Source organism: Cyprinodon tularosa, unplaced genomic scaffold, assembly GCF_016077235.1.
Source record: "Cyprinodon tularosa strain WSP-4 unplaced genomic scaffold, ASM1607723v1 ctg1165, whole genome shotgun sequence".
NCBI lineage: Eukaryota > Metazoa > Chordata > Actinopteri > Cyprinodontiformes > Cyprinodontidae > Cyprinodon > Cyprinodon tularosa.
Window position 1 is genome coordinate 19796 of NW_024037965.1, and position 18695 is coordinate 38490.

At 37.4% G+C, this 18695-nt stretch overlaps 1 protein-coding gene across 1 annotated transcript in view; it reads right to left on the bottom strand.

The window, feature by feature from the left end:
• Positions 1-1573: 1573 nt before the first annotated feature.
• The window catches only part of cmah (cytidine monophospho-N-acetylneuraminic acid hydroxylase), a 29627-nt gene continuing 12505 nt past the window's right edge, over positions 1574-18695 (bottom strand). The window contains exons 6-15 of the mRNA XM_038307530.1: positions 17568-17648; positions 14777-14843; positions 14616-14697; positions 14391-14528; positions 13905-14040; positions 13452-13595; positions 11163-11337; positions 7253-7369; positions 2325-2440; positions 1574-2215 (exon numbers count right to left, since the gene is read on the bottom strand). Of these exons, the coding sequence (XP_038163458.1) occupies positions 2080-2215; positions 2325-2440; positions 7253-7369; positions 11163-11337; positions 13452-13595; positions 13905-14040; positions 14391-14528; positions 14616-14697; positions 14777-14843; positions 17568-17648 (1192 nt within the window). The 3' untranslated portion in view covers positions 1574-2079. The remainder of the gene's footprint in view (positions 2216-2324; positions 2441-7252; positions 7370-11162; positions 11338-13451; positions 13596-13904; positions 14041-14390; positions 14529-14615; positions 14698-14776; positions 14844-17567; positions 17649-18695) is intronic.

Here is an 18695-nt window from a genome sequence, read left to right on the forward strand (position 1 = left end):
ATTAACAAGAGCCGCCTCAAACGTGAGTCCCTCTCCAGCATTATTCAAGCCACAGTCAAATTTCCTACGGTCCCTGAACTGATCTCTGTGATCAGTTCAGGGACTGATCTCCCTGAACTGATCTCATCAGACTTTCCAATTCTGGTTCACCAGTCCTCTGAGTTCCAGATCCTACTCTTATATACGTTACATCAAATAAACCCGTTAAACTTTTCCCCGTGTTCTGAGTGGTTTCTCTGCATGTGGGTCAGATTCCTTAAAACCGCTCATGACAAGTTCACTCCTGTCCCAAGTTTAATTACTTTTTCAACAAAAAAGGTGATTCATTTCCATGGTACTTATGCAAATTTACAAGAACAATACCAAAATTTTGTTTAAAAAATCATAATTATAATAACATTTCCAAACTAATCGGAAACAGCCATGTTTTTATATGCACAAATGCACAATGGTTATTGCACCCTAGACTTACAGATCTCAGAAACAAAAACTAAAGTGTAAAAGGTAATTTCTATAAAATGTCATTGATGTTTGTCAGAGATGGCCCTTAGTGGCTGGATTAAGCAGGAGACTTGATGTGGGATGCAGATCAACCAGGTATTTATTCACCAACATTAAACATTTTCCTTTTTTATTGTGTCAGTAGGGAATTTTAAATCAGAGACCAGAAAAAAAATGCCATGCAGAATTTCCCTCCTATTCAATATCTACACTCTCATTTTAGCTCAGATTATAACAAACAGATCAGTTACCATTACTAAACTGATGAAGCACAGCTTTACATCACATTGTCACCGGGTGACTATGAACCCATCAAAGCGTTGGCTAGACTCAGTTCTTAACCTTCAGAGGCACATTTTATCACCTGAAGAACATTTCCAGGATTAAAGTACTAAAGTCCAGGTATCTAGAATAACTCACAATTCACGCATTTATCTTGAATATAAAGATAACTCTTACCCATGCCTCTGTACCTCTCTACTACTCTTTCTGCACGTACCCCTCTCTCTCTGTCGTTGCTGTCATCTCTGATTCTGACTAGGGATTTTCCTCTAGAGAACCAATTGTCATATTGATGATAACTGTAAAATTGTGTCTACTTTGTAAGTCACTTTGGATTAAAGCATCTGCTAAATTTTAAGTTAAATAATTGATTACTGCGCCAGTCTCTTCATAGGTTTGCCTAAAAAGTCCATCAGACAGCTGCCCATGTCCTCACTAGAACTAGAAAAGTAAAACACATCAGTGAGGTTCTTAAGTCCTTCCACTGGCTCCCTGTAGCTCAAAGAATAGACTTTAAAATCCTTCTGTTAATTTAGGTCTTCTAGTTCAAGCCTACTCTTTACACCCAGAACTAGAACCAAACATGGAGAAGCAGCACTTAGTTCCTATGCTCCACTGATCTGGAACAAACTCCCAGAAGGCTGAAAAAGTTCTGAAAGCCTGAGTTCTTTTAAGTCAAAGTAAAACACCAATTTGTCAAGAGCTGCATCTGACAGTTGATGTTAAACTGTTAACTGCGACAACATTAGTTTAAGTTTTTGGTCTAACTGTCTGCTTTAATAGTTTTTACCATTACTTGCTTTTATTCTGCTTGTATTTTCACTCTATTTTACAGTTTCATTCTTGTAAAGCAATTTCAAATTGTCAATCATGCCATTCTAAGGCCACTTGAACACTTGTTCTCTTGCACTTGCTCTCTTTGAATGGCAGTAGTCATCATATGTGACCTTGCTCTATAACTGATTTACTGAATTACCCTCATTTGGATAAGAAACTATGCATAAACAGTTCAAGAAAATAGAAGAAAAAAAACACCAGAGTAGATACTGAAGATAACTTCCATATACAGTTTAACCCCTTGTAAACATTAAAAATACATTCAACTACCTTCAGACTTAACAGTTTTCTTTCCCTGAATAACAGCACCCACCAATGTAGTCAAATAAATTTCTTTCATTTAGTGCATTGGATTCATAATTTCAAAATTGTAATTCATCCTGTACTCCGTAGAATTTAATACAATAATTTAAACCAGAACCTCTTCAACTTTATCTTCATGTTCCCCTATTTCCAGATCTATAAAACAGAGCAATAGTTCATTAAGCCTTCATATGCAGATGCAAATGTTTCCTGAATCGGGGGGGCCTGCTGCAGAAACGCGCCCCAGTCTGGGCAGCGAAGCGGTAACTGGGTCTGGAAGTGGTTCCAAAACCTGAAGACCCAAGGAGAGAATTGCTTTGTTTAAGAGAATTCTAGAGATGATTCAAAGTTAGATTCGAAATATATACACATTATACATTGAGATTTTTTCTTGGTCATACTTGTGGTGGTAAACATCAGGATCTCTGCTGATGCGGTTCTGAAAGCCAATGTAGAGGTCATCCCAGAGACATCCATGTAGCACCACATACCTCATCACACCAATTCTGTTTTTAATCTGGAAATAAAACACAGTGAAACTTTTTTTCCCCCCTGGAAGTCACATAAAAAAAAAAAAAACTAGCTGACCCACTCAACATGAAACATCTTTGAAACCACTGATCCAGTAAGTGATCCAGACATCCCTGCTTTTTTGGCAGAACTTTAGAGATGTAGTTATTTATATATTACTTGCACGAAACACAATTCAGAGCAATATCAATTTGGAGAACCATGGGGGAATTCTATTATTATAAACATATTGATTGATCTTAGAATCAGGTATTTAGATTTCTGTTCACCCTGAAATTACCACATTAAAAGCCTTGATTTCACTGACTTTAGTGGTAGGAGGGAGCAGAAATTGTTTTTCTTTGAGAAATCTCCCATCGGCTTTTATTCCCCTGGACTGGATCTGTATCTTTATGGGTCTGCTTTTGATTAAGTATTCAGGTGTTAAACTAAGCCTGTGTCATTTGGAGGGTTTCCTGAGGATGTGCTGCATTGACCTGACCAAAACTGTCATGGTTTTGGTTCTGTTTAAGTTTTATCTCTGAGTTTTCATTGGTCTAATTTCCATTTTTGTGTTCTAACTATTTTTAAATGTATTGTAGTTCTTAGATATTTTTTTGTTTGCCCTCTTGTGTCAGGCTCCTTTTCCCAAGCTCCCTTCTTGCTTCTGTTCACACCTGCTCCCAATCTGCTAATTACCCTGGTCTTTATTTCTCTCTCTCATTTACTCTCCTCCTGTTCAGTCAGTCTTTGCTGGTTTGTCATCATTTCTTTGCCCCATTTTTGTAAGTACGTATTCCTGGTTCTCAGTCTTTGTGGATTTATTGGATTCATGTTTTGGCTTTTGGCTTCTGTTTAACTTTTTAGTTAATTGAATAATCAAGAAACCACTTCAGCTTTTTGTGTCTGCATTTGGGTCCTGTCAAACCTCCCCAACTGTGACAGTACAAACAGCCAGAAATGGACCCAGTAGACTTTGGTACCTGTGCATCTATCTTATCGTCTGGTCTGGACCCAGCTTTGTTACTTGCTCTGGATTCTGCCTGTGGACCCTCCTGTTCTCATCTATTGGCTGCTCTGCTCTGCTCCTGGAACTCTCTGGGCAGCACCCGGAGCATGTTGTGGAGAAATCATCTGACTGGCTCCCACTCCTAAACTTATAACCAGAGTGAACCTATAACCAGAGAAGCCAGCAAACCGGTCCCAGCTGACGAGTCGCATAATCCAGAGCTTTCAATAAAAGATTTTTGCTATGAACTAACCTGTTCTGTCTGTCTGAATTCTGGGTCCATTTGTCTGAGTCTCGACAGTTAATGGGAGAGACGACCAAGGAGGACATCATTTTTTTAATCAAATCATAAAAAGCCAGACTGCAATTTACCAAACTACATGTTAATAAGCCACAAAGCTTCTGGGAGAATGTCTAAAAGACTGGTGAGGCAAAAATTTTACTTTTTGGTAAGACACATCAGCTATATGTTCAAAGACAAACTTTCCCTACTGTTAAACATAAAGGCTGTTTTGTGCACCTATAAACTCAGCAAGGTTCAATGAAATTGCAAGAATATCAATAGATTCTAAATAGAAATGCGCTGCCTAGTGTCAGAAAGCTTGGTCATAGGTTATGGATCTTTAACAGGATAATGACCAAAACAGACACCTAGAAACGGTCAAGAATGGCTAAGAGGAATTCTTAGCCAGTTTTTCAGGTTTTTTTTTTTGCACTACTTGCTTGACACCAAAAAACTCATGAGATATTTGATACATTCTTGATAGATTATTGTATTGTGATGTTTTTACAGAATTCCACTTGAAAAGTGAATACAGCCATTCAAAATTTTCTCTACTTTCCTTGTTGGGCCCTGGGCTAATCCTTGGCTAGTCCGGTTTAATTCATTTCTAAACAACAATATTTGTACTAAACAGTGGTGTCAAAAGTACACACATTTGTTACTTAAGTAGAAGTATAGATACTGCAGTTTAAAAACACTGTGGTAAAAGTTGAAGTATCAACTTGACCTCTTTACTCGAGTAAAAGTGAAAAAGTATTTGCTCCAAAAACTACTTAAAGTATAAAAGTATAAAGTAACCTTTAAAAAATCAGCCAGATGCCGCTATATGTGTCATGATCTGGCCTGTTTGCTCTCCCTTAATTAGTCATTCCTTTCACCTGTCGTTTTTCCCTCCCTGCCTCATTATCATTTATTCCTCTCACCTGTTTCCTGTGGTCTATATTCAGTTAAGCCTGAGCATTCAGTGCCAGATCATTGCTTGTCTTTCTGTCAGTCTTTCTGTTCTGTTTTATTTGGTTCATGTCCTGGATCCTAGCGGCCAGTGGAAAGAGGGTTTTAGTGTTTGTCTCGTCTCCTGATTGTCCACTGTTCCTCCCCTGTGGAGTCCTCTGGGTTTTTGGCTCATTATGGGAGGAGGTTCAGTTTTTATCAAAGTAAGCCTGGCTCCAGGAAGGAGACCAGTTTAAAGTCCAGCTTCAAGTTCCGGTTCTACGTCCTGTCTCGGCTACCCTCTTCCACTGAGCCTGCCTGTCTGCACCTGATCCTGTCTGCTCCTGTGCGTGACCACCTGGTCATGCTTCTGGTCCCAGTCTGACTCTGAACCCTCCTGGAAGCCTGTGGATGCCTGGAAGTCTGGATCCTGCCACCTGTTTCTGTTCCTGCCTGATCTGGATTCTGCCTGTTCTGTCTCTTCTGGATCCCTCACCAGGATCGGCTTCCAGCATCACCTCTGGACTGCAGCACTGGGGACATTTGTGGTCTGGACTGTTAAACCAGGTAAGTGACCAACACAGATAATCTATCAGTTGATCGTGGTCACTTACCTGTGTTTCTCCCCCAGAGTGTCTGAGATTGGGCGGTGCCCCTCCCCCCGCCTGCAGTGTACGCGAGCCACAGCTCCGCTTCTGTTTTGTTTTTATTTTAATAAACCTTTTGAACTTTCCTACTGACTGTCTCGCCTTGAATACTGGGTCCATCTGTCCTCGTTTTCATGACAATATGAACTGAAAGCTAAATTTTTCGACAATTTCTATAAATTCTCTGAGATAGGGCCAAGGATGAGGGAGGTCTTGTTGGTCTCCGTCTCCCGATACGCTCTCGCCTGTGTCCGACCTTTCAGACATTTCAACATCTTTTTCTGAATCCCACATTGTAGCACGGCATGGACAATTCACGTTTGCAGTTTGAAGAACACCTGCTTGCTTCTGATGATTTCCTTTAGCTAACCAATGAGTGTTTGCGTTATATGACTCATCCAATCACACTAGTTTTCACTAGATGTGGGTGGAGCCAATGATCTGCATTGGATGGAGCACATGACAGGAAATAAATATTTAGAAACATTAAACCAGGGGAAACCAATTAAGAATCAGTGGGTCTGAATAAAGAAAATCATCAACCAGTAAAGGTCTGGAGACATTTTTAATTATCTGTTACTTTAAACAGAATTTAACACTGAAACAAAATGACGTATTTATGCATTAACGTTATACATAAAATTAAAAAAAAAAAAAAAAAAAAAAAAAAATTGCCAAAAATTGCATCCTGTGCTATCTCAGAGGAGTTGACACTTGTATGACTGTATTCCTATACATCCATTAGTAGTTAAAGGTCAAGGGTCAGCAAATGCAAATTCTACCTCTAAAACAATAACAGCGTAATTGTTGCTGTACGATCTGAAGCCTCATGTGGAGCTTCTAAACTGGCTTTTGAAAAACTTTGATAATTTGCTGCTAATATTACAGATTTTTTTAGAATAAAAAACTAGCAGATGTGCATCATAAAAAAAACAGAAATACAATTATAGAGCATTCAGTATTATAAAAAAAGCCCACACTGTTTCTGAATAAATAGATTTTTGTATTAGTTAAGTTCTTTTCCGTTTATGTATCTTTCCTTGAAAATATGAAATGTCCCATGCTCCTGAATGCATCACACTGGTCTGTGAACGCTGTGCTGTCACGGCGGCATCACTGTTTATTGTTGTGTGTGAAAAACAAGAGACTACAACAAATAAATCAGCCGTTCCTCGGACAAAATCTTTGGATTTAATGTTGTTCATAACACCCATATATTTTTTAAATGAATCTTCTAAATAACCGCAAATGTTTTCCCCACGAGAGGAATATTTAACGTTTTTATATCAATAATAAAACAAGTACTGTAGCTAAATTGGTCATAGTTTAATCCGTTTCCCTCGTTGATATGTGGTTGTACAGAGCGAGGCACGCTCCCGCTACTGGGGATGCATATTCCTGCAGGGATGCACTTTTCCGCATAACACCGGACCGCGGTCCGCTAATCCGTGACCTCTGCATTAAACCGAAGCCAAAAGTAACGAGTAACGGTTGTTTTAAAAATGTAAGGAATAGAAAGTACAGATACTCGTGTGAAAATGTAATAAGTAGAAGTCAGAAGTATGAAGAAAAATAAATAATGGAGTAAAGTATAGATACCTAAAAAGTGTACTTAAGTACAGTAACAGAAATGTGACACCTCTGGTACTAAAATATTCTTTCTGTCATGATTTATGGACATTCACATCTAAAGAAAAGCATCATTTACTGGTCAGACCCTGTAATTCAGTAAAAGGGTGGAGTCAGAGGTAAAAAAAAAAAAAAATATGCAGGAGAGGGTCACTCAAGTGGCTGGATATTGGAGGGGTTTTCGCTGGGATTTGGAGGGAAGTGGGCTGCCCCTCGGCTACCATTCGGCTGGGCAGGGCCATTTTGAATGGCTGCTACTGAATTCCTCTTTTTTTACCCAAAACTTTAAATTTTGCTCTGAGTTCTGAAACTTGTTCTTACCTCAATGTAGGAGTGCTCTCTGTCAGGCCTTGTGGAAGGAAATGTCAAATCCAGAAAGTCCACCAGGTAGTCATAGCCGTTGTTCAGTGGTTTAAAGCTCTCATCTGTTTCAATCATCTACATGGAAAACAGCAGTGAGAATAATTCAAATACAAGTTATATTTATTCTTACTTTGAAAATTAAAGGGGTTAAAAGTAAGGTTTCAGTAAGAAGAATAAAGAAGTGTAGATTAGAAGACAGCAAAAATGTTTATCCAAGTCTACAGTTGAATACATTTAGACTTACATCTACCAGGGTTCAGCAGAGACTCCTATGCTACAAGTAAAGGTTTTTTCATATGTTGTCATATTTTACAGGAAATATGTTTTTCAACTTATGGAAGTTATGTTTGACCTTCAGCTTTCATCTAAAACTTCACAGCCTCATGAATTGACCATTGTACTGTATGGTTAGGTATTGATAACTTTTTTTTATCCATCCAGTTTGGCCCAGATCCATTCAGTGGGCAAAGTTCAGGTCAAGAGCCTTCCGCAATTTACTATCATTATATTGTAAGAACAAGCTATAATCAAACCAAAGAGTTTCAGTCTGAATTACTCTCCCATTGTGCCACAGTTTTCTCAAGGAAATATATTACTATGACTTGTGCTGTATGACAGCACTGCAGAACCACACTGGTATCAATGAAGATTTCCTTCAGCCTTAGAAGCAGGTGGGTGTGAGTTGTTAGTAGGTACTGGCAAAGAAATACCTTTTGAGGCTTACCTTATAAGAATAATTACAGTTTTTTTTTTTTTTTAGAAAGAGAATATTTCTGTATTTCTAGTAAAGTTATTCATTGTGGTGCGATTTCCTTGAAAAACATTGCTGAAGAGGCCTTATGTAGGTGCATCTCTACAAACTAGACCCATACCGTCATTCTCAATTTCGATTAAACCCATTCATGGGTTCCTATCCAGTGGCGAGCATGAATGCATTCAATGGGCCGGATTTATCAAGATCCAATTTTGCGTGCAGTAATTTGCGCTCGCAAACTGGAATTTTGCGCGAGGGGCTGAACCATGGTTTGCGGGTGATTTAACAAGAGAGATTGCGTAACTGGTGGCAGGTGCAAAACTCTTGGAGACACCCTATTTAAATGATGGTTTTGCGCGTTTTGTGGTTTGCGGCAAAGTATGTAGTTTGTACAAACTAGTGCATTAAGAAATTTAAATCTTACAGTGACACTCCAAAAAAAAAAAAAAAAAAAAGACAGCACTTCTGAAAAATGAGATTGGGAGATCCCAGCTCTCGCTGCAACCGTACGCTGGAATGACCCAGATGCAAAAAAGTGCAATGTTGCAAGGAGTTTTGTGATATCTGGTATTGCGTGGGTCCTCCTTGTGGCTGGCTCCAAATCCATTCGGAGTTCCCCCAACAGCTCCAAAATGGCAATACTGGATAAACGATATGTTTTGATGATCGTTTCCTCGTTCATTCCAAAAATAATCACATGGAGTGAAAAAATGCGTTCTCTGCGTCTCCTTGCTTCATTTCGATGTCTCCTTCTTGCGACAATAACCGCTGCCATGTGTGCGCAATTACGCATACAGACCATTTGCACCTTCTTTTGAAACGTGTTAAATATAGAGTCAGATACCATTAGCAAAATTGCTTTCAGGTTTAATAAATCACTTTGCGAGTGCTAAATTAATATATTTACATGTTCTCCTCCCACAAGACGCACTTTTGCGTGTAAACGCCCCATATTGCATATTCATTGCAGAAAAAGTACTAAATGGATAAGAGGCGCTATTTAGCACGTTTTAAAGACCAAATCCTTTTAGCACGCTGTTGATAGATCAATTTGTACATTTTTTTAGCGTGCGCAGTGAAATAGCTCACGTTTTTATACACGCAAACCTTTGATAGATCTGGCCCTATAAGTAATGTTTATAAAATATATTTATATTTTCATTGAATTATGATTCTTTTTAACTTTCTTTTATTATCCTTTTCTGTGGTCCTATTGTTTTGTGAATTACAAATGTTCCTTTTTATTCATTTATTCACCTTTTTTCCTTTAGTCTAATGTGTTATCTACAGTAATTTATGTAAAGCACTCTGAAATTTCCATGTACTTAACTGTGCTATACAAATTAATATACAAATATTAATAAAAATAAATATTAATAATAATACATGTTAATATATTTATTAATATAAATATGTATTTTTATACAAATACAAAGCCTTGAACTGAATGGATTAGTTTTAAAGTAATTGGAATAAACAAGCGTGATGCTTACACTCTGCTCCTTTTTTTTTTATATATATAGTATGTTTACTTTCATTAAATGCTGCATTTCTATTGCACTTTAAAGGACCTGGCAATCTGTTCCATACAGGTGAATCCAGTTTCTCAAATGAAGTTTAAAAGCTATTTTAGTTTATTATAACTATTTGCTGTAGTATATAGGTATTTTTTAGAGTACAAATATAGTCAGGAGGAAAAAGAAAGCCTAAATTAATGTGAATGACTTTAATTGTTTACCTAATGCTGCTTCCTCCTTACTTTTTGAGGATGCTAAAATTTGTTTGTTCAGTATTGTACACTTAGAAGGGTAAACTCCAATTAAGCTTAATTGCTCGGCTGCTACATGTTCTTTTTTTTTTTTTTTGGAAAAACTATAATGTTAGGATCCTTTTTTGTTGTTGATTTGCTGGTGACTTCCTTTTGATGATGTAAAACGTGTGGGTTTGGTGTTAACACTTTGAGCAGGGTAAGCCTAAGTTTACATGACATAAAGCAATCTTTAGTTTAGTGTAGCAACTTAGGAACTACAGTTAAGTTAGTTCAAATTACAATGGATTTTTTTTTTTCATGTCAGATTGTTTCAAAAGAACCTAAATATATTTGTATGTGTTTTTAGTTCCTTGTGATTTGGCTCATGCAGGCTAGATAAAGTTTTCCCTGCATGTATAGTATACCAAGATTGCAACTGGTATTTTAATCTTCACATAGAGGTTTTACTGTCTAAGCGTATTTTAATTTTAACAGATGAACTTTAACTAGTTAGCTTTAGGAAGGAGGAACTTAGGTCATTATTGGAAAAGTGAACTATTAACATTAGCTAGTTTATTTTTATCTGTGGTAACTGAACTCTGTGCTTCTTCTTTTTAATTATTATCTGGCACAATCTTGTGCTTATCAACAACCCAGCTGCAGTCAGTGTAGTTATTGGAGTTCTGTAGCTTCTATTGGGAGATCATGACCTTGCACTTGTGTAAACATTATAGAACATCCAGTTAATATAACTGGTGCAAAGTATGTGTTATCAGTGTTGTTGTGTTGTGCCTCATACTACTGTGTGGATGTTATCTTGTCCGAAGATGAATCACTCTGTCAAAAATCTGAATGGGTTTACTGGTATTACAAGCCTTTTAAAAAAAATTAGGGGATGAATACATATGGAGGCACTCTGAGATTGACATGCATGAAAATAGTTTCACCACATAGGAGGAGCCTTAAGGTTTTCACTACCAGAGAAGGCTGGTCTATGTTGATTTGGATTCAATTGGGGAATATCTTTATTGAAAATAAAAACTTTGCAGTGTTGTTGGTTCCTGTGCTGTATGCCTATTTGGAGCTTTAGTCTTTTCCTCTTGGGTCTGTGGTGAGCATGCAGCTGAACTTTGTGAGAAACTGTGTCTTGGGAACATTTTGCTGTAAAAACTTGGTTTGTTTTGGCAAACGAAGATTTGGGAGTCCTTAACACCATCACCCAGACATCCACAGCAAAAAACACAGTAGAAAAACAAGAAATGCAGCAGCCATAAAATAAACCCCAAAAACATAAAGGAAGAGCAGGGAGTTTCAGGTCGAAGAGTTGAAAATTAGAGCCGACTCCTCTGGTCAAACATATTTACCCGAACCACCAGGTTGTAGTTTTGAAATCCTGCCCATGTATAATAAAACTGGATCCAGCTCTGATGTTTGAATATCTCACTGCTGATAGCGCTGTTCAGCTCATTGACATACAAGTCAAACTCCCAGCTGTCCTTGTAGATTTTGGTATTTGCTGGAGGATCAATGATGGCCTCACTGTAATTGATCATAGCAAAGACAGCAGTGAGGCTTGAGATTTTATAGTTTGAATATACCAATACACTTTTTATCCATTATGGTCTCTCAGGCTAGGTGTTAATGACTAATTTCCGTCATCATGTACTGCCTCATCTGTTTACCAGAAGCAAGAAATAATTTTAGAATGTGAAACTTCAAAACTGTGACAGAAGTACCCATTTAAATGTTTATTTTTAGTCTAATGAAAAACGTCTTAGCCCTTCACAGTGATCTGCCATTCTGTGGCACCCAGGGAGCAATGTGGGGTTAAGGGTCTTGCTCAGGAACCCAGAGTGGAGGCTGTGGGGATCGAACCGGGTAGCTTGCAACCACTAGTAGTTCAGGTTTAATGTCATCAACCAGGTATCGATAAGAATACCTCTAAACATCATGAAGAAGATCTGAACTTTCTCACCCTCTAGGGAAAGTGGTATCATGGGGTGCAGGTTAATTCAAAAGCCCTTGATGTAGATGCCACATTGCAGTTGCAAAAAGGGGGATCTTCTGACTTGTCTTGATTAGTGAGCTAAGCAGCACTTCAGCTTTTTCAACTTTCTGAATGCATTGAAAAAAATAAGGCAACCACTTTTGGCATTTAATTTTTTTTAATTATATTTAGTTACTTTAACACAATTATTTCATAGTAGCAGGGTAGGACAAAACAATTGTGTGAAAGTAACTAAACACGATTAAGTAAATGCCATTAAAGGTTGCATTATTTTTTTCAGTCAGTTTCCACACTAAAGGCACAATGAGCAAAGCTTACACCAGAAAAGCTGGTTAAAAACAAGTACACTGTAGCTTTAGTCCTGGCTGTAGAATACAGAACTTAAATATTAATTTTGCATAACTGCTGAGTGAGTTTGTCGTTCACACTTTATGTGTTGTGGATCTGTGGAGGGCTTTTATTTTGGTGTCGCAAAAGGGCGAGATCTTAACACGCTCATGGTTGAAATCAGCCACGTCTGTAGGGTGGCTAGAATCTGCCTTGAAGATGTACAGTATGACAAAGAGCCTTCACCAAGGCTGACCTGATAACATGGATGTCTAAGTTTCCCCTCTGTGCTTTCTTACCCTCAGAACTGATCTCAGATAAAAGATACAAGGGATGGATTTATTTGTGTGACTGTATAAAAATAGATGCATAATTCTTCCATTGTCTTAATCAATTTGCTGTGTTGATTTTAGCGATCATGTGGCAAACTTTAAACCAGGTCAGATTTATTGATTATTAGCTTATCATTCCTACTTTATTTAACCAGGACACCTTTTTTTGAAGACTGGCAGTTTCTCCAAACAGCAGTTTCTCCAACCTAAGCGGAAGATCTCAGGGTCTTGTTGCAGTATCCTCTCCTTGCATTGCCAGTTTAGGTTAACAAACTTTTCTTAGTAGCCTTGGAGCCAAGCCATACCCTTTCTGAATTTGAATGAAGGATTGTAAAGAGCTCTATAGACCTTCAAGGCTGAGGATATTGCTTTATAAGTCAACCCTGCGTCTAATCTTTGCCGAACTTCATTCCAAAACTGTCTGCTGTGTTTCCTTGTATTTTTTCAGTTTGATACAGCTGTATTCATATGCAGAGTAAATTAATCAATAGTCACCCATTAATAAATAGATGACAATAGGATACAACATATTTTATCTATAGAAGGTGCGCCTAAGTAAAAAGGGATGAATAAAGGTGCATTTTACACTTTCAGGACATCTGCTCACAAACATACTTGAATTCCATCCAGTATTTTTGCTTGAAGTTGAAACTAAGTGATTAGAGTTATAAATATCTGATGATTATTAATTCACATGAACACTACTATGATCTGTCTTCCTTGCATATTATGACCATTTGTAGCTTATCTTGGACTTTTTGATTTCTAATCTATTCCGTGCCATTTGATGTCTCCTCCCAGTACGATAAGAAGAAGAACAAGGTTTTTAGAAAGTTTATAATACACCACTACTGTCACCTGAAAGTTCATTTTTTATGATTCTGCTGCCAAGGTGCACTTTTCTCAGCCTATGCAGCTTACAAATTAAACAATCAGAACTTCTGCCTAACTTAAAGACAAACAGACAACTTTGATTTATTGCCAACCTGCTTGTGGGGTCTTTCAGTGCAAGGCCAAGGTCCAGCACGGCGCCAGGCTTGGGTGTCCACGTTTTTATTTCTGGTGCAAGCTTATTGATAAGTGCATTGAGGTCTTCTGCTTTGTTTTTGGTGTTTGTATCTCTAATGGACCTTAACACAAAAAAAGAAAAAAACTTTTGAGAGATCCATGTATACTATCAAACATTTATAGGTTACTGTTTAGGTCCCATTGTTTCTGTTATCCATGTTGTAGATTATCTTTCTAAGATAAATGGCATATTAAGCTGCATCCTTTGTGACCTCAGGCCAATAGAATGTGAAGGTTGTTTGATTTAACCCTTTGGTTAAAATATAAAGTTTTCTATTAACCTGCATCTGGATTAAATGCAAAAAAGCCAATTAATGAATCAACCATTATTGTTGTACAAACTCTGACCAACCCCTGTGTGTAAACTCAACTTGTCAGATGGGTGAGCTTCTACAAAATATCCAGCAAAGGGACAGTAGATCCTTGGCAGCAGAGATTTGACCAGTGTAGCTTTGTAGTTCAATAATTTCTTCCTTTCAGTTTTGATGAACTCTGCCTTCCAAGAGTCTGAGAATGAGGAAACATACACACAAGCATAAAAAAACATTTGTAATAAGATAACAGTGGGTTTTTTAAGTAAACAAACAAAAAAACCATAACACCTTAAAACCAGTTGGTTTGCAGGTTCAAGACTGTTCTCTCAAAGCTGATTTTTTTTTCTATGAAAGGTCAAACTTTTAAATCAACAACATTTATTTTTTTAACCAGGCCAAACACACAAAAGCAGATATTATGATTATAAAATGCTCTAAATTATCTGTAGTCATCCCAACTCAATATTTTACAATAAGTGGCATAAACTATCATTGAATTGCAAAAAACTGGCATTGCTGTCCACAAAATGTAGTTAAGTTCACCAGTATATTTCCCCCCTTGAAATGTCATGGGGAATCCAGATGCACCACCAGCAAAGTCACTCATCATCAGATCCACATTCTCTGGTAGTTTGCCACCATTTGGCCTGGTGCAGTCCACCGTGTTCAAGATCATGTGACCTGCAATCAAAAAAAAAAATAAACAAAAATGTACTTTCCCCATTTTAAAAATTAATTGTCAACTATGTTATGTTAACTGCTTTTTACCCTTGTATTCAACAATAATGCAGGTGTCCATTTCAGGATGGACACCATCCATCAGAATCATGAACCTCAGGTTTTCACCAACCTGTCAAAAAAAAGTCCCAAAAAACCCATTTAATTCCTAATTTAGATAAGCAGAATGAGCAACATAAATAGAAGCTTACGTTTTGCCAAATGCCAAACGGAGTAACTTTGATATTGGTCAGCTTGACTTTGCTTTGCTCCAAATACCTGAAATCCCAAAGCAAATAAAGAGGGAAAATGGAACAAATTGCAGCAAGTATAACATGTGACAATTCTCAGGTAACACCGACAATACTACAGGATGCCAAATATTATTGCAGATTAAATAAACCATTTACTTCTTTAGACAAAAGGTCTCATGGCTCTAAAATGTGGCCATTGAAAGCAACAAACTATGCATGAAAACGTGCACGCTTAGGTGCAGTTGAATGACTGTATAAGCCCCTTGTTAAGTCCTTGTGTGTTGTTACAGAGCTCAGCAAAACATTTCGGAGGTTTCCACACCTAGGCCATAACCTGCCTTACCTGAGTGTAAGCCAGCAGGGACCTATAGTTACACAGGTATGTTAAATGTTTTCATTTCTTTAAAGGTTTGAATAATGGGTATAATGTACATACAGTAGACATTATAGCCGACCTGTGAAAGACCGGGGACATGTCCAAGGAATAGCCTGATTTTCACCCATAGACTTCTGGGGATGGGCACCAGCCCAACGGCAACCATTACAGATAAGTGGGAGATGATAAATAGAACATTTTCCCTTTTGAACTCAAGTTTTCACTGCATCAAGCTCCACTTTATTCCACTTCGCTCTGCTGTAAGCTTCACAGCTAATATGCAGCCATTATAACCAATAAGACGATTCACACTGCCTCCACATGGAAAAATATAACTTGATTCTTATTTTTCACTGGACACTAGAGCCAGAACAGAATAAATTTTTAAACATTTGATTGTATCAACAAAAAAACAACAAAAAAAATCACAGCATCAGGATTTACAAAAATGTAACTTAATACAGAATAGATTTATTTAAATATCTTACAAATGGTATATTATATCCACTTACAGTAGGTAACTACAACTCTATAGAAGGAGTTTGTTCTAACTTCCTGACTTTTATTGCATAATTTGTGCATCATCCTCTGAGCATCACTGGGCTTCATACCACAGTAGAGCACATGGAGAATCTTAATTATTTATTCATATAAATGTTAAATCTCCATTATTAACCAAGTTATGGCATCTAGTTTTGCAGGGTATAGTTCTGGGACGAGTAGTATTTGTCTTCATGTTGTCTTTTGTCAAAATGAATAAAAACCACACCATAATTTTCCATGTTCCTTTGTTGATACTCAGATATATTCCTGGAAGCTTTGCTACGGATATGTAAAAGAACCTCCAAATTAATTATGAACTGATATTATACCTTTACTGCAGGTTACCTGCATTGAACTTTGCTGATTTGTTTTACTTTCTTTGCCATCAATTCTGTGTAATATAAACAGTAATTTTCAATTAATTAGTTTTGCTTTGTTTTATACTTACCAGACATGGGCAATGTGGAGTCAACAAGTCATCTCCATGTCATGTATTTGTTCTACCCAGCCACTGAAGCAGGTGAGTCCAATCTTCACCGTGAATTGACCTGTGCAGATTGGACTCACCTGGTTAATTGGCTGGGTAGATTAAATACATGACATGGAGATGACTTGTTGACTCCACATTGCCCATGTCTGATACTTACACATCCCAATAAGCAGTAGTCTAGTTAAAAAAAAAAAAAAAAAAGGGGAGTGGTGGAATTATTTTTTTTTTCTTTTGAAGCATGCATAGCCTAATTAATATAGTCTACTAACCTAGAGCAATATGCATGGCATAGTTGTTACATGTCAGGTACAGCGGTCATTGACCTTGACCAAGGCACCTTAAACTGCAGTCAATCCCTGGACTGGCATGGCTATCACCGCCCCTGCATAGTTAGGGTCAAATGCAGAGGACAAACTTCCTACAGGGATCATCTTTACAGTCATGGTAGGCCACTTCTTTGATTTTATGTATTTTGTTCAGGCTACTCGTAAGCCCACTGTTCGTCAAATGTTGAAAGGGGAATAATATTGCCATTACCGTTAAAACATTGTACAATTTTTACACATTCAGTAATAAAATGTCACAGGGATGCACATTTAAGAAGGGGGATACTGTTTAAGATGTTTTTAGAAGGGGGATGCCATCCCCCCCTCATCCCCCCTCAACTCAAGTACTGCCAATAGGTCAAAGTTAGTTGGTCTGCATACTTGATTACTATAAAAACAACGTCTTTCCATTGCATTGAATGGAAATTGCATGACCCTCCTTGTTATGAATGACCAAAATGTTGTTGTTATTGTTTGTTAATTTCCATATCTCCTTTAAATCCTTCCAACATTACCAGAGCCTATTTTTTCCTAAACAGTATTGGAAAATTAAGAAGCATAATGTTACAGAATTATGTTATTCGTCACATCTCAGCAGGACCAATATATTTCAGAGATGTTAGATGCTTCCTCTTTAACATTTTTGTGGAATTTAACAAAAGCAAAGTTCAGATTAGAGGGAGGGAGGAGGCACAGATAAAGAGTCTTCAGAGCAAGCCATGGGAGAACAGTTTGGACAGGGATGAATAAGTTAACAGCCTTAGAGCCGATGCTGTATTCTATCTCCAATCCATACACAAACAATTTTAAAGATTGAACCTCCTATAATCATCTGTAATTTAAACCAAACATCATGTCAACGCTGCTAAAAGTGACACAGCACAATATAATCAATAATAAAAGAGCATCACATATATTTCCTGCACTAAAAAGAGCAGTTAACATGACTATTTGTGTTCAGCTCATAAAGTATTATTCAATTAAACAAAACTCTCCTGTTCTCTTTTTACTAACCAAAAAACTGGTCTTGATGTGTCACCGACATATATGGGAATATCGGGCCTTCTCTCTGACAGCACCTTCAGAGTGGGGTAACTGGAAGAGGAAGAAAGCAGCATTGTAAGCAAATGTTTTATAAACCCTTTTAAGACACCTATTGTTAATCTAAACATTATATTCATGGTCAACATTACTGGCCATCATTATAACTGATGGGCATTCCACTGTTGTACTAAAAGCAAAAGTAATGATAGCATATTCTATTATCCATTTTCAATACTTACCAAACAATCTGGGGATTGAAGTTCAATGCTATGTTTAAACTCTGTGAGGGTAGATCAGCCACTTTAAGCATTCATAACTTTAAAGCAGCAAGTATTTCTCAATGCCAGTTGAGTGCTCATGTAACATATCTTAAGATTCAGATTCTGCGCATTAAAAAACATTATATACATGCTGTAAATCAATCGTATAATTATTCACTAAGTTATAAGAAAGTAGGTCTACCTACCCTGCAAGATTAAACACTAAGCATTTTGCAGTGAGTTAATTCCTATCAGTGCTGACAAAACAGGGGGGATAACATGACTTGCAAATTAGATGTTGGCAGCTCTGCATTCTTTGAAAATAAACTCCCAGTATTAATAACATAAATAGCTGGTTAGGGAAAAGCTAATTTCTCTAAGGTGTGTTTCCTCATTTATGGGTAATTAGAAAAGGCAGATATGCAATATTTTGTTAATAGTGTAAATTTCTGGCCTAGAACGTCCAGACCCAAGTCCAATTTCTTCAAAGATGTTCCTTGTCCATTCTTATGGAACTTAAGCTTTTTGAAAAAGATGAATGGGTGTTAATGGCTTGTAGTTGAGGTGGCACAGGTTATCTAGTGCTCTTTCTATAGTTATGCTGCTACAGTAGCAGCCATTCAAAATTACCCTTCCTAGTCAAATGCCAGGTACCAACTTCCCTTCAGCTCCCTGCGAAATCTCCTCCAACTTTCAGCCACCTGAGTGACTTCCTCTTGCTTATTTTCTTTACTCTGACTCCACCCTTTCACTGAAATACAGGTTCTTGCCAGGAGATGATGCGTCTCTTTAGAGCTTAATGCCCACAAATCATGACAGAAATAATATTTTAGTACAA